At 37.0% G+C, this 15,299-nt stretch overlaps 1 protein-coding gene and 1 non-coding gene across 2 annotated transcripts; both read left to right on the plus strand.

Moving 5' to 3' along the window:
• The first annotated feature begins 907 nt into the window (after window positions 1-907).
• LOC122291007 lies at window positions 908-3,523 on the plus strand. Its single transcript, XM_043098660.1, has 3 exons — window positions 908-1,343; window positions 1,397-2,448; window positions 3,338-3,523. Exons 1-3 carry the CDS (start codon window positions 908-910, stop codon window positions 3,521-3,523), a joined length of 1,674 nt encoding a protein of 557 aa, XP_042954594.1.
• A 5,356-nt stretch (window positions 3,524-8,879) lies between these two features.
• Window positions 8,880-8,987, plus strand: LOC122293055. Its single transcript, XR_006237112.1, has one exon. It is a non-coding gene; the product is annotated as a small nucleolar RNA R71 (small nucleolar RNA).
• The last annotated feature ends 6,312 nt before the right edge of the window (window positions 8,988-15,299 follow it).

Consider the following 15,299-nt stretch of genomic DNA (forward strand, 5'->3'; position numbering starts at 1 on the left):
ATGAAACACTTCCTGCCTACTGTTGTAAATGTCGCATGCAGGGACACAATTTATGTACCTGTCGGGCTAAACAAATCTCTCAAAGGAACAAGGCACGAGTAGTGGTGACAGGGCAGAAAGGCATGAAGACTCATGAGGATTCTGTTGATGTTCACAGGATGAAAGAAAATTCTAGAGCGGTGTCTGTTATAAACCATGGTGCAGTGGGTGCAGTTGGAGGGCGTGAGGAACCGGTTGCAGTTCTTGAGAAGGAACAGAATGTAGTAGGTGCAGTGGAGGTCTTGGAGATAAATGCAAAAGCTGTTCTTGATAATAATGCAGATTTAGTTGGTGCAGTTGGGTTGAAGGACGATCCAATGGGTGCAGTTGGGGGGAATGAGGAGCTGGTTGTTATGCTGGAGGTGGAACTGAGCGTAGAACAGATGGGCATTTCTCTGACAGAGAATAGAGTGGAATTCGATGCTACAGTAGAGGAACTTCCTGCTCTAGGGGTGCTCCCAAATGGTGTTGGGGTTGTGAAGAGTGGTGGAGAATGCGTGGCTAGTTCTCAAGTGGATTCTTTTCCTGGTTTTTTTGACCCTGTAAATGCTTTCACTCTTGCAGGGGATGGGATTTCTGCTTCTGCTGTTCCTGTTTTGATTGCGCAAGAGAGTGAGCTAGCTGATCTTGTTGTTGCTCCTGAGATGGAGGTGGTTATGGGTGCACTGGAAGGTGGGGAGACTAATGTGTTTCTTGAAGACATAGTTTCTGAACCGAACCCAGAATTGCATCCGGAAGTTTTATCTCAAGAGAAAGAATACTTGACTGAATCTGAAAATAAAGAAGGCAGGAGAAAATATAAGAAAAAGAGTTTTGTTAAAATGCGAAGTTCTTCTCGGGTTCTTGCTCAAGTCTCTAATCCAGCTCAATGATTGATCCAATATTAGTTTGGAACATTAGGGGTGTTGGTACCTCAAAAGGCAGACTAAAAACGTTGATTAGTAAGTGGAGGCCGAAAATTGTTGCTTTGTTGGAACATTTTCAAAATATTGATGTTGCTAAGCGTTTGGGTCGTGGTTTGAGGTTTGATAATTTTATTTCAAATGAGGCAGAGGGTGGTAAAATATGGATTTTCGGGGATAGTATTATTGAGGCTAGATTAGTTCGAATGGGAAGGCAATTTATCTCTCTCAAAGTGGGCGAAGGTGCTGAAATCTTTTTGCTTACGATCATTTATGCTAAATTTACCATGGTGGAACCACGTAGTTTATGGGATGCTCTGAGTTTTCAGACTCTGGATTCTGAACCTTGTATTTTTGTGGGTGACTTCAATATTATTCAGAATGATTCCGAGCGTCGAAGAGGTAGATCTTGACCTATTCAAGTTATGGAAGATTTTAATAATTGGATTCAACAGGGGGGTTGATTGAAATGAACTCGAAGGGGAATATGTTTTCCTGGTGTAATGGCCAATATGGTCTTGCTCACTCTTGGGCAAGGTTGGATCATGCTCTGATGAATGCCTCTTTTCTCTCGATATTTTCTAATGCTATATGTTCTTATTTGCCTCGTTCTACTTCGGATCATGCCCCTATGATGATAGAGTTGAAGAAAGACCCTTGTCCTTATGGTCCTTCCCCTTTTCATTTTCAACAAATGTGGGTTGATCATCATAATTTTCTGGATTGTGTTCGGCAAGCTTGGTCCATTCGGGTTGATGGAACGGCTATTCAGAAGTTGGTTATCAAGTTGAAACAGACTAAAGTGGCTTTGCAGGCTTGGAATAGACGGGTGTTTCGTTACACTTTGGAACGGATTTCTACCCTTGAAAATCAAAGTGAGGAGCTTGAACTTCAGTCTCAATTAAATTGGGATGCTAATCTTGATAATGATTTACAGATGGACAATGCTGATTTGGCAATGTCGCCTCATCAAGAAGAAATATGTTTAAGACAAATGGCAAAAATAAAATGGGCAACGGAGGGTGACCAGAATACCAAGTTCTTTCATGTTTGTCTTGCCTTAAAGAGAAGTAAGCGGGTTCTTAGTATGCGGTCGAATGATGCAGTGTTTGAGTCTCCAGAAAGCATCTATCAAGGTGCAGTTGATTATTTTTCTTCTTTTTTACAAGGTGAGCCGACTTCTGAGCACCCTAATCTTGATGGTCTTATTGATCCGGTTATTTCTGATGAGGATAATGCCTCTTTGCTTTGTGCTCCTTCATTGGAGGAAGTTTATACTGCCTTGTTATCTATTCCAGTTAACAGTGCTCCGGGTCCTGATGGTTTTGGGTCTGGTTTTTATAAAAGTTGCTGGGAAGTGGTCAAAAATGATTTGTGGAAAGTAATGTTGGAATTCTTTGACTCAAAATCCCTTCCGAAGTTTTTTACTGCTTCCTTTTTGGTGCTAATCCCCAAAGTGGACTCTCCAACAGGTTTTGATAAGTTTCGTCCCATCAGTCTTTGTTCGGTTTTTTTATAAACTTTGCTCCAAAATTATTGTCAACCGGTTAACTGGCCTTCTGCCTCGTCTGGTCTCAATGGAACAAGGAGCCTTTATTCCTGGTAGAAGTATTTTTGAGAACATTAGTCTCACTCAGGAAATGGTCCAGTCTATTAATAGGAGGAATCATGGTGGCAATATTATGTTAAAAGTAGATATGGCAAAAGCTTATGATCGTGTGAATTGGAATTTCTTGATAAAGATCATGTTGCGGTTTGGTTTTTCGCCTCAGTTTTGTGACTTGATATATTTTTGCATATCTAGTCCCTGGTATTCAGTTATGATGAATGGGACAACTAAAGGTTTCTTTCCAGGAGGTCGTGGCATAAGATAAGGTGATCCCTTATCTCCTTATCTGTTTATTATTCAACAAGAGATCCTTACTCGACTGATTCTTCGTAGCGTGGCTGAGCATAGATTTGGGCAATTTCAGCAGGGTAGAGGTACGCCTATTATTCCTCATTTGATGTATGCTAATGATGTGGTTATTTTCTCTAATGGGAGCCAAAGATCGGTTCGGGAGCTTCTAAGTATTCTGGGACAATATGAAAGATGGTCGGGACAAGCCATCAATAAACATAAGTTTGCTATGTTTTGTTCTAATAAAATTTCCCATTCACGGAAGAGACATCTTCTTCGCACTACTAGTTTTGTAGAGGGTCATTTTCCTCTCAAATATCTTGGAGTGCCCATTATACTGGGTCGTCTTAAGCAAGTACATTTTGAAGATATGCTAAATAAAATAAGGAAGAAACTAAGTGGCTGGAAAATGCGACTTCTTTCTTCTGGAGGGAAATTGATTTTATTACGCCATGTTATTTCTAGCATGGCTCTTCATCTTTTTACTGTTTTGCAGATTCCTCAAGTTGTCATAAATAAGATTCATCAAATGATGAGTTCGTTCTTTTGGGGCGAGTTGAATGGGAAGGATAAGAAAAAATGGGTAGCCTGGAAACATATGGGTAAGCCTGTGGCAGAAGGCAGTATTGGGGTGAGGCTTCTCCACGAGGTTCAGACAGCCTTGCACATGAGGTTTGCCTGAAATCTTCTACGAGGTAATTCTCTATGGGCCAATTTCTTTAAAGCTAAATATGTGGGATCGAAACCCTGGTTACTAATAGATGATGCTAAAGGTTCAAGATTCTAGAGAATGACTGCTCGTTGTATTCCTTTGGTTTTGAATAGTTCTAAATGGAGAGTTAAAGAAGGAGATATTTATTTTTGGTATGATAAATGGCGGGATAATGGTCCTGATAAATGAATTGCCTCTTGTGAGTCAACCTTTGATGAAAATCAAAGAATGCCGTTTGTCTGATGGATGGGATGTGAACTTGCTTGAAAATTTAGTGGGATTAGAGAATGTTGATGATATCCTTGTCTCCTTATCTGGTCCTAATTCGGGTAAGGATGTTCTTGTCTGGACCCAATCAGAGGAAGGGTTGTTTTCAGTTCAGTCTGCATGGTAATGTATTAGAGTCAGAGGCACTTCTTTTGAATGACATTCTTGGATTTGGCATAATAGTCTTCCTTTGAAAATGTCTATTCTTTTCTGGAAGGCTTGGCACCGGGCTTTGAGTGTGGATGATAGGCTGCGTCGAGTTGGTATTCCTATTGTCTCCAAATGTGATTGTTGCTGTGTTGGTCACTATGAAGACATAAATCATGTTCTCTTTGAGGGTGATTTTCCAAGAAAAATTTGGTTAACGTTCTCTAATCTATTTGGGTTACCAATGGGTAGAAATTGGGAGCAACATGTTTCCTCTTGGTTCCGGCGTGCTAAGTCATCTTCTTAGGTGGGAGTTATTGTGGGCCTCATGTCTGTCATTATTACCTGGAGACTTTGGAGGCGAAGATGTCTAGCACGAATGGAGGGTTCTTTAAAATCCTATGATACGGTTATTAAGTCAATATCTTTTTGGGTTCGATCGCTTGGTCTTATGGGTAATAAGTATCATACTTTATCCCATTTTGATCGCATGATCCTGAAGGCTTTACGCATTAGACCAATTCCTTTAAAAGAAAGCACTTGTAAAGTGGTATAGTGGCATAAACCTCCATCAGGATGGTTTAAATTGAACAAAGATCGAAGTAGTCTTGGGAACCTGGGCTCTTGTGGTACGAGTGGTGTTATTCGCAATGCTACTAGACAGCTAGTGAAAGCCTTTGTCTCTCCTAGTGGTATGGGTTCTAATAATAAAGCAAAACTCCTTGCTCTTTTATATGGCCTGTGGGTGTGCATTTCTCTCCATCTTTCTAATGTAATTGTAGAAGTTGACTCAATGGTGATTATTTCGTGGTGGCATAGAGGTCATTGTGGGGTTTGGTATTTGGAGGATTATTGGGATGAAATTGTCGTTTTAGCCCATTCCATTAATTGTAAATTCCAGTATGTCCTACGGGAAGGTAACAAAGTAGCAGACTGGTTGGCTAAAACTGGTGCGGCTGGTGTCTCTTCAGATTATTCTAATACTTCTTCCATGCCTCGGGTTCTCTGAGGCTTGATTCAGTTAGATTTATTAGGGATTCCTTCTATATGTTGTTGTTAAGGTTCGTAGTTTCTTTTTTTCGGTTAGTGTTTCTTTCTTGTTTTGTTTGGAAGTGATTGCTCACTCTTCTTAAAACAAAAAAAAAAAAAAAAGCTATTGTTTTATGGGATGAAAAATGCCCATCACAAGCTTCCGTATGACAAAAATTTAAAACACTAGAAATTTCATTACTGGGCATACACTTCCTAATGATTTGATCTGAACAATACTTGAAAAGGTAGGGATCATCGTAAAAGAAATACTTAGCTTCAGTTTTCAACCTTTTGATGTCTTGAGCATTCCAATGAGGTGGAGTCTTTCCTGTGACCAAGAAATTTACAAAGTCAGCATACCATGATAAAGTCTCAATTGAAAATAATTGTTCATTAGGAAAAAAATCAGAAATTAAAGGAAACTCCTCAGAAACTTCAGGTGTAAGGCGAGAAAGATGATCCGCTACCACATTTTCTATTCCTTTCTTGTCTTTTATTGTGAGATCAAATTCTTGCAATATGAGCATCCATCTTACCAATCTCAGTTTGGTGTCTTTTTTAAAATAAAAATTTCAAAACTACATGATCAATGAATATTATGACAACTGAACCAAGGAGATATGATTTAAATTTATCTAATGCAAAGACTATAGCTAGTAATTCTTTTTTTGTGGTAGAATAATTCTTTTGGGCAGCATTCAAAGTCTTACTAGTATAGTCTATGACATATGGCAGCTTATCTTTTCGCTGTCCAAGTGCAACCCCCACAACAAAGTCACTTGTATCACACATTAATTCAAAAGAAAGAGACCAATCAAGGGGCCGAAGGATAGGTGCCGTGGTGAGAAATGTTTTCAGCTGATCAAAGTAATTTTGACACTCTTTAGTCAATTCAAACTTGACATCATGCATTAAAAGTTGACAAAGAGGTTTAGAGATAAAGTTAAAATTTCTTATGAACCTTCTATAAAAATTGACATGCCCTAAAAAAGATCTAACACCTTTCACATTTTTAGGCGCAGGCAAATTTGAAATCAAGTCTATCTTAACTTTATCTACCTCTATGCCCCGAGGATACAATATGCCCCAAAACTATCCCTTGTCTTACCATGAAATGGCATTTTTTTCAATTTAATATCAATTGTTTTTCTTTACATCTTTTTAAGACGACTTGTAAATTAGACAAACGCGCAAAATTTCTTCCCAAAAACTGAAAAATCATCCATGAAAATCTCTACAATGTCCTCAATCAAGTCGCTGAAAATGCTTAACATGCATTTTTGAAAAGTGGCTAGGGCATTGCATAGCCCAAATGGCATTCTCTTAAAGGCAAAAGTCCCAAAAGGACAAGTGAAGGTAGTATTCTCTTGATTCTTAGGGGCTAGTTCTATTTGATAGCAGCCAGAGAAGACATCTAAAAAACAATAATATTTATACTCTGCCACTTTTTCTAAAATCTGGTCAAGGAAAAGTAAGGGAAAATGATCATTTCTAGAGGCAGTATTTAATTTTTTATAGTCTACACACATCCTCCAACTTGTGGTCTCCCTAGTAGGTACCAATTCTCCCTTGTCATTTTCAACCACAGTTATACCAAATTTGTTTGGAACAACTTGGATTGGGCTAACCCCATTTGCTATTAGCAATGGGATAAATAATGCCTATGTCTAACAATTTCAAAACTTCATTTTTTACCATTTCTTTCATTGTAGGATTTAGTCTCCTTTGCATCTCTCTAGAGGGTTTTAAGTCCTCTTCCAAATATATCCTATGTGTGTAGATAAAAGGGCTTATACATTTGATGTCAGCAATGGACCAGCCAATGGCTAATTTGTGTTGTGCCAAAATTTCCATCAACTTACTCTCTTGGTCAGGAGTTAAAAGTGTAGGAATCACTACTGGAAATGACTTTTTTGGTCCGAGGGGCGTATTTTAGCTCCGAGGGTAGTGGCTTTAATTCCTGCATTGGGGTCTTCTCATTGGAGGGCTGTGCCGAGGCTTGTAGTGCTGGTAGTGGCTCAAATTTGAGTTTCCACTATATCTCATTTGAATTTCCTGCAGCACAAAGAGAAAAAAATTGATTAGTGGACTCAATTAAATCAATGGAGTCTTCTAAATCCCTCCCAAAGTTCATTACAATTGTAATTTAATAAAGAGTTTTTAGCAAGTAAGGATTCCAATGCATTGACTTCTTCAACGTCTTCAAGTTCTTGAGGTTGCCTACACAAATTAAAGATATTCAGTTCTAAAGTCATATTTCTAAAACTCAATTTTAAAACACCACTCCTATAATTAATTATAGCATTAGAAGTTGCTGACAATGGTCTTTCTAAAATCACAGGTGGTGAAGAGTTTGAGTGAGATGACAACTTCATATCTAATACTACAAAATCCACAGGGTAATAAAATTTATCTACTTGGACCAAGATGTCCTCAACAATACCCTTACGAATTTTTATGGATTTATCGGCAAACTGCAAAATGATTGAAGTGGCTTTTGATTCCCCTAGTCCTAATTGTTCATACACACTATAAGGTAGCAAATTAACCCCCGAACCTAAGTCTAGCAAGGCCTGACCAATCTTAGAATTTCCAATGACACATAAAATGGTAGGTGAACCCGGATCCTTGTACTTAGGTGGTGTGTGGTTTTGAATAATGGCACTAACTTGCTCAGTGAGAAAAGCTTTTTTTTTTTTGCACATTTAGTTTGCATTTCACACTGCATAAATCTTTCAAAAATTTAGTATAAGCATGAATTTGTTTAATAGCATCAAGACGTGGAATATTAATCCTAATTTACTTAAAAATTTCTAAGATTTCAGCATGTTGTTTTTCTTTATGCAAAGAAAGCAAACAATTTGGAAAAGGTGCAAGAATGAGACATGCATCATTATTTGAATCTGAAGTGCTTGGCTCACCACTAACTAGAGGAGGGTTAGCTTTTTTACCTGACTTCCTTGCACTATGGGCAAGGATATCCACAACCTTACCATTCTTCAAAGTTGTAATAGTTTTCACTGATTTCACATTGGCCCCTTCACCATTATTCTGAGATGATTGACTTTACATTTGTGGATTGGGTTGGGTTTGAGCGGGAAATTTTCCTTTCTCTTGGTTACTTAAAGTAGTGGTTACTCTAGTAAGGGTCCGTCGATGTCATTGATGGTTTGGGCGTTCTGGTTGTTGACTGTGGCTTGACTTTGCATAAATTGTTGTAGCGTAACAGTTAGTTGCTGAATGGAATCTTCCACTCCCTTTTTCTGCATTGGAGGGGGTTGATTTGCAAAATAAGAGGGTCCTGAGCCTTGACCAGCTGCTCCATATGGGGAATACTAACTTTGTCCTTGTGTAGATGACTCAGGTTGTTCATTTTTCCAACTGAAATTTGGATAATTTCTCCAACCTGCATTATAAGTAATAGAGCAAGGTCCATAAAATGTTTAGAGATCATATGCACAAGGTTGGATTGATCAAGCAAAACTTATTTAAAAGCAGGAATTTTTGGGCATGCAGTAGTCACATGCCCTGAATCTCATATATGTTGCATTTTTCAGAAATTGATAGCAAAACATGCATTTCATTGACTTTCTTAAGCTCTAAATATTCTAACTCATTAGATATCAATGCAAGCTTAGCATGTAAATCATCAGATTCTTTCAAGTGGTATTTACCACCCCCACTAACACATTTTTGATTTTTAGATTTATTTTATATAAGTCAGAAACATCCCAAGATTCGGCATTTTCAGCCAAATAGTCAAAATATTCAAGGCTTCCTCAGCTTTTTTGAAGAATTCACCATTGCACATGATTTCTACAAATTGCCTCATTTTTTGTTGCAACCCTTCATAGAAAAGCTAATAACCCTCCAATTCTCATATCCATGGTGAGGACATGCATTTAAGAGGTCTTTGAATCGTTCCCAAAAATGGTAAAATGTTTCCACATCCTTTTGGCAAAAATTCTTGATTTGTTTTTTCAAGGCATTAGTTCTATGCATGGGAAAAATTTTCTTTAAAAATTCAATTTTCATTTCTTGCCAAGTCCCAATGGATCTTGATCTTAAGGAATTCAACCATGTCTTACCCTTGCCTTTTAAGGAAAATGGAAACAATTTCAATCTTATGACTCTTCAATGCATGTTCTATCCATAAATATAGAATACTCTTCCTCAAACTCTTTAATATGCAAGTAGGGGTTTTCAAATTCCATATCATGAAAGTGTGGTAACAATTGAACCATCTCGGGTTTGAAATTAAAAGCATTTGCATTAAGAGGTAAAATGATGCAAGAAGGGGTGCTAGTCCTAACAGGCTGAAGATACTCCCTAAGTGTCCTGTTTTGATTTACCATTTCCCTATCATGATGTTCATTTTCAGCCATGATGCTATCAGTGTCAGATGATGATTCAAGAGAAGGTGATGCAGAGTTAAAAGATGTCTATGATTGTGTCCCAAATAGTTGAGATGTATGGTCTCTAGTCCAACCAGTCATACAAACAAGAGCAGAAAATCAAAGAAAATGAAAAATAAACAGAGAAAAGGAAAAAAAAATCAAATGTCACCCAGGCTGTGAAGAGGTTCACAGCTCCACAAATGTCCCTCTCAGTAATAGAAGAATGCTCTGATAAGCACCAGTTTTTCCCAACAACGGGGCCAAAAACTTGACTCAGTCTCGAATATGCTTTCAAGTATAGAAGTGTCAAGTTGTATCAACGATAAGACCAAGATCGTATTTCATAGGGCAAAAAGGCTATCAAAGCGTTTGTGAGGTTTTTGTGTAACAAATGGATCGACTATGAGAGATGGAAAAAAAAATGCAATGTGAAAAGTATTGAAGATGAAGTAAGAAAAAAAAGTATGAATTCAATTTTCGCAAAAATTAAATCAAATCTAGAATCAGAGCTTCTAATCAAAAAGGCAAATTAACAAACACTTGGGTTGGGTATGAGACTCTCTTTGTTTTAGTTCCTAGATAATTTTCTCGATTAACAATCCAATCAAGGCATTGATAAACAGAAAATAAAAAGTTATGCTCAAGTTTTGTAATATTTCCCTAAGAGATTCTCTATTTTACTAGCCAAACACACATTAACAATTAACTAAGAGAGGCCTTGATCATTTCAAATTTTTGTTGTGCTTTACATCAACAACAAATCAAGAACTAAAGCCGCAATCTATTTTCAATTTAAATCTAACTAGTAATATAGTGAAATCAACATTTATAAACAAAATATTGCATTGAACTAGAACCCAAAACAAATCAAGTCTCATTCTACAACCCAAGTTTCAAAAATTAGTTACACATGATATTTTTAGCAATAAAAATTAATTTAAGTAGAGCCAAATTAAAATTATGAGAAAATACCTAAATGGGATGAACTTTAGAGTCCAAAAATGGCTTCCAAAATTCGGGTTAAGGATGAAACGGAAAGACCCAATGAAAAAGAAACCAAAAAAAAAAAAAAAAAACAATCTGCCAATAAAATGAAACCGAAGCAGCACCGCCTCCAATCTGGAGAGCCCAACGTAAAAAGAAAATAAAAAAAACCAGCAGTATGATAAGGTAGAAGAAGCTGCCGTGTCCCAAAGAAAGAAAACTAAAACTGAAAATATAATCTCAGCAAAGAAGAAGGAAACGAAAAGAAAAAATGATAATGCTGTCTGTAAATTGATAATGGAGCATGAAGCAATGCTGCCCAGGTTCTAAACGAAAACAGGGGAACAAAAATGTAAAACGTAAAAGCAAAATAAATTCCAAACGACCCCTAAGATCTGGACGACGAAAACTAACAAAAAAAAAGAACACCGACCGACTGAAAACTGAAAAAGAAAATGAAAAAAAATCCAAAAAACCAAGCGAGAGAGCCCACCGTCCCAGCCGAATGTCCAAAAAAACTATGAAACAAAACTTGAAAAAAATGAAAGCACGAAAATGAAAAAAAAAAAACCTATGAACGTCCCAACCGACAAAACAATGATGTCTCTCCAAAACGAAAATGAAAGCAAGTATAATAAAAGTAAAAAAAAAAAAATGAAGCCGCCGCCTCGAAGATCCAGCAAAAACAACTCCCACTAACATAAATGAAACCTAAAACTCAACGCAAAAGAAACAAGCCGCCCCTTAGCCGAACGTAAAAACTGGAAAGAAAAGAAATACAACTCTGTCGATAGCAAATGAAAATAAACTCAAAGAGACAAACTGCAGAAAATAAAATGAAGATCAACCCAGCCGAAGGAACGAAAATCTGGAAACTACTAAGAACTAACAAAAACACTGGGAAAGGAAATAAAAGTAAAAACCAGAGAGAGACGAAAGCCTCCCACATCGTTCGTCTGTACCCAGCTAAAAACAAGAAAAAGAAAAGTATATCCCCCCTAGGTCGGCAAACGCCAACCCCAAATGAAGCCAAAAAGAAAAAGAAAAATAAAATCAGCCCCCTGCAGTGTGCTTGTACAGGCCCACGTTTTGGCTCCAGCTCAAAGCCGTGCTTCCTGCTTCTCTCCAGTGTGCGTCTGCGTCCAAGAGATATCTAGCTATTTTCCTTCTCTTCCATACATGCCATGCATCATAATTTAAATATTTACTATTTTTAAGAAAATATAGAATATTTGTGACCAAAATATTGACATCAATCAGTTGGGAGTCTAGTATTAAAATTTATTGCATAATTAAATGCTCAACTCTTATTTGATAAAATAAATCATTCACTTTAAATAATTTAATTACGCAATTCTAACACTTTATCATATGGCTTAATATGTAACAATAAATATTTCATGACATGGCATACTTGTAATAGATGGTATATGTAACATGACATACTTACAACATATATCAATACGTGACAGAATATGTTATGTAATAGATAAATATTTTGTGATAGACTAAATCATGTGTAACAGATAAATATGTTGTAACGTCCCAGTCCTCGAGGTCCAGAGAGTTAGCTCTCATTTCTTGATATCAACTCCAATATCACAACTATAAAATTCAGAAAAATCCATAAAATATTAATCCATTTACACAACCCAAAAATTTATACTCCTTATAGGGACAACAAAGAATTTCTCCAGAAAATAAATTAAAAACAACCCAAAGATTTAAAAATATTAATAACTCATCGTATCTAAATAACCAAAATAATAATAATAATCAATTTACTAACTTTACTCTCAAATAAGTAATACACTTATTCCTCTACGAACATCAAGCCTCTCTAACATTGCCTAATCTTGCTCTCCAGTAGAACCATCAAGATCATCTAAAACTATTTGGAGATAAGGAGTGAGTTATCAATAATTCAATAAGTAAAGAACATATCCTAGTATGTAAACATGAGCATTTTCACAGAGTTCAGAATGCAGAAACAAAGTATTTCAGTTTCAATATGCAAAATTCAAAAATACTTATTATTAGAAAATCAGAGCGACTCTTCAAACTGTTCTTATTCAAAAGCCAACTTTTCATATTCAAAGACTCCTTTGGCATAACTTGACTAGATATCTTCATCTAATCATATCATTTCATATCACAAAAGAGCATCATATCAGAATAGAGACCACATTTAACCTGGTAGGGTTGTGCATTCTGCAAAAAGTTAAGCAGAAGATAAATCACCATGTTAGCAAAGCGATTGCACTCCAAGCATGGACCACTATTATATCCCGTGACAAGGCTACAAGTCACTATTTATGGATTCAATCTGCTTACCCCTTTAGATTTGATGCCCTTACCAATTGATGGCAAGCGTAGCTTGGATGGACAAAAAGAATGCGGAGTTAGTGAAGTCACTCCATGAGAGGGTACGACTTCAAATTGCCCAAAAGAATGAAATGGTTGCTTCCCAAGCCAATAAAGGGCGAATGCGTGTCATCTTCGAACCCGAAACTTGGGTTTGGGTTCACATGCGCAAAGAAAGATTCCCAACTTATCGGAGGACTAAGTTGCATCCTCGAGGAGATGGACATTTCCAAATCCTTGAGAAAATTAATGACAATGCCTATAAAGTGAATCTCCCAGGTGAGTATAATGTTTCTGCTATGTTCAATGTTTCTGATCTTTCTCCTTTTGATGTAGGTGAAGATTCGACGTCGAATCGAGGAGAGGGAGAATGATGGGAACCAAGGTGGGCCTACTCTTAAAGATCCTTTGCAAGTTCCAGATGGGCCAATTACAAGATCAAGAGCCAAGAAGATCAAGGAAGCAATGCAAGGATTAGTACAAGCCACTTGGGATGAAGCTAGCAAGAGCCCAACACTCAAGATGGACTTGAAATAAGAAGAACCAGCTTTGATCCACTTTATCCAAGCTGTGGAAGACTTGACTTAGAGATAGGGCCTTTAGATATTAAGGCTTTCAATTTGTTTAAAGGATTTTTATTTTTAGTTTATAATAAGTGGGCTTGAGGATGCTTAGCTCACATATGTCTTATTTATTTGAACTAGGGTTTAGAAGTACTGTAGCATGACATTGTTCATGCTACAGCACCCGCGGCTACTGTTCACTAAGGGTATTTTTGAGAGAAAGGGTCTCAAATTTTAGTTTAGGGTTTTATCATGTTTTAGGGAGGGTATTTAAAGGATGTAATCAGCCACTCCAAGGGCTAAACATTTTATTTCGAATTTTAATTGTGAGTGAGTTTTCTACTCTTGTTCTTGATTGAACTCTTGAACTTATCAAAGGTAAATCACAACCTTTGTGACCTTCTTCCTTGTAATTTGGGTTCTTGAGACGGGATTTCAACGGGTCTAGATTTTGATATAATCTAGGTTCTTGAAATGAGTTCTCAACGGGTCTAAATTCTCCATCCATAGACTTGAATTTGGCGTTCTTGGGTGAGTTTTCAAATTGATTGTGGGTTCAAGGGATTCTCTTCCTGCGGGTTCACATCATTTGGTATTCAGAGCTCAGTTTCCAATCAGGTCTGATTCTATCTTTTATTTATTGCATCTTTAATTCTAGGGCTTCATTGTTCTAGGGTTACAAAAAAAAAAGCACAGAAATTCATTTTTCCCTAGGGCTGCCAAAATTTGCATCATCTAGGGTTTAAAATTTCTAGGATTTCATTGATTCCTCTTTATTTCTTTGTCAATTTGTATGTGTTTGAATTCAATTGTTTGATTATCACAATTGAATATTCATGTTTGTGGTTTTTTCTGTTGAGAAAAAAAAAAGAACAGAAAAGAAAAGAAAGAAAAGGAAAGGAAAAGAAAAGAAAAGAACAGAAAAAAAAAATCATCCAAAAAAAAACAAAAGAGTATAGAAAAATCCAAAAAACTTTTCTTGAGCCTTTCATCATAGGGATTGTGCATCCTTCATTATTGTTGGTATCTTGTGTTATAGTCACTTGTCCATTCGTATAATTTCCGTGATTCTCATGTCGTTTCTTTCTTTTTGTGTTTCTCTTGTTCTTATTTTTTGGATCTAATTGCTAGTTCAGATTAAACAAGGTTGCTTTGTCTTGATTGGGTTCAATTAGTTCTGAAAGACGTTGAATGGGAAAACTAGAGGTAAAAGACAAGAGAGTGTGAGATTATTATTTACAAAAAAAAAAAAAGTCAATTTAGAGTGAAACACGAGTGAAGTGCCATCATTTGAGTGGAAACACATAAGGGAGCGTGTGAGGTCCTTTCTTTTTCTGCTAACATTTTTTTTGCAGCACATTACAATGTCTCACCACAGTGGCTCATCACCCAAGGGGATAGTAGATAACTCATTTGTGTTGCAAGCCATGCAACAACAGTTTGAGCGGATGAACATGCTATTGGGGGCAATGGAGGATAGGATGAATCAACAACAAGCAGAGATTAGAAATTTGCAAGGTGGGAAAAATCGGAGGCGATGTGAGCCTAGGATTGAAAATGCATATGAGAATGAAGGAGATGATGAGGATGAGGAAGACCTAACATCTGAAATTGGGTTGGGTAGACATAAAGGAGTTAGGCGTGAAAGAGGATTTAAGAGGAACCTAGGGGGTCGGGCTGGTGTCGATAGAGACTTGGGGAGCATCAAAATGAAAATATCATCTTTCCAAGGTAGAACTGACCCAAAGGTTTATCTAGAGTGGGAGAAAAAAATAGAGTTGCTATTTGATTGTCATAATTACTCTGAGCAGAAGAAAGTGAAGTTGGTGATAATTGAATTTACTGATTATGCTATTATTTGGTGGGATCAATTAGTGACTACTAGGAGGAGGAATCAAGAGAGGCCTGTAGAGACATGGGGAGAATTGAAAGCTCTCATGAAGTGGAGATTTGTACCTAGTCACTACTATAGGGACCTTCATCGAAAGCTCC

Source organism: Carya illinoinensis, chromosome 13 (genome assembly GCF_018687715.1).
Source record: "Carya illinoinensis cultivar Pawnee chromosome 13, C.illinoinensisPawnee_v1, whole genome shotgun sequence".
In the NCBI taxonomy this organism is placed as follows: Eukaryota; Viridiplantae; Streptophyta; class Magnoliopsida; order Fagales; family Juglandaceae; genus Carya; species Carya illinoinensis.

Coding starts and splice junctions, on each gene's coding strand:
- LOC122291007 (XM_043098660.1), top strand. CDS start 908: ATGATTGATCCAATATTAGTTTGGAACATTAGGGGTGTTGGTACCTCA. Junction 1,344..1,396: donor TGATTCCGAGCGTCGAAGAG/GTAGATCTTGAC, acceptor TGGATTCAACAG/GGGGGTTGATTGAAATGAAC. Junction 2,449..3,337: donor GTCCCATCAGTCTTTGTTCG/GTTTTTTTATAA, acceptor ACTGTTTTGCAG/ATTCCTCAAGTTGTCATAAA.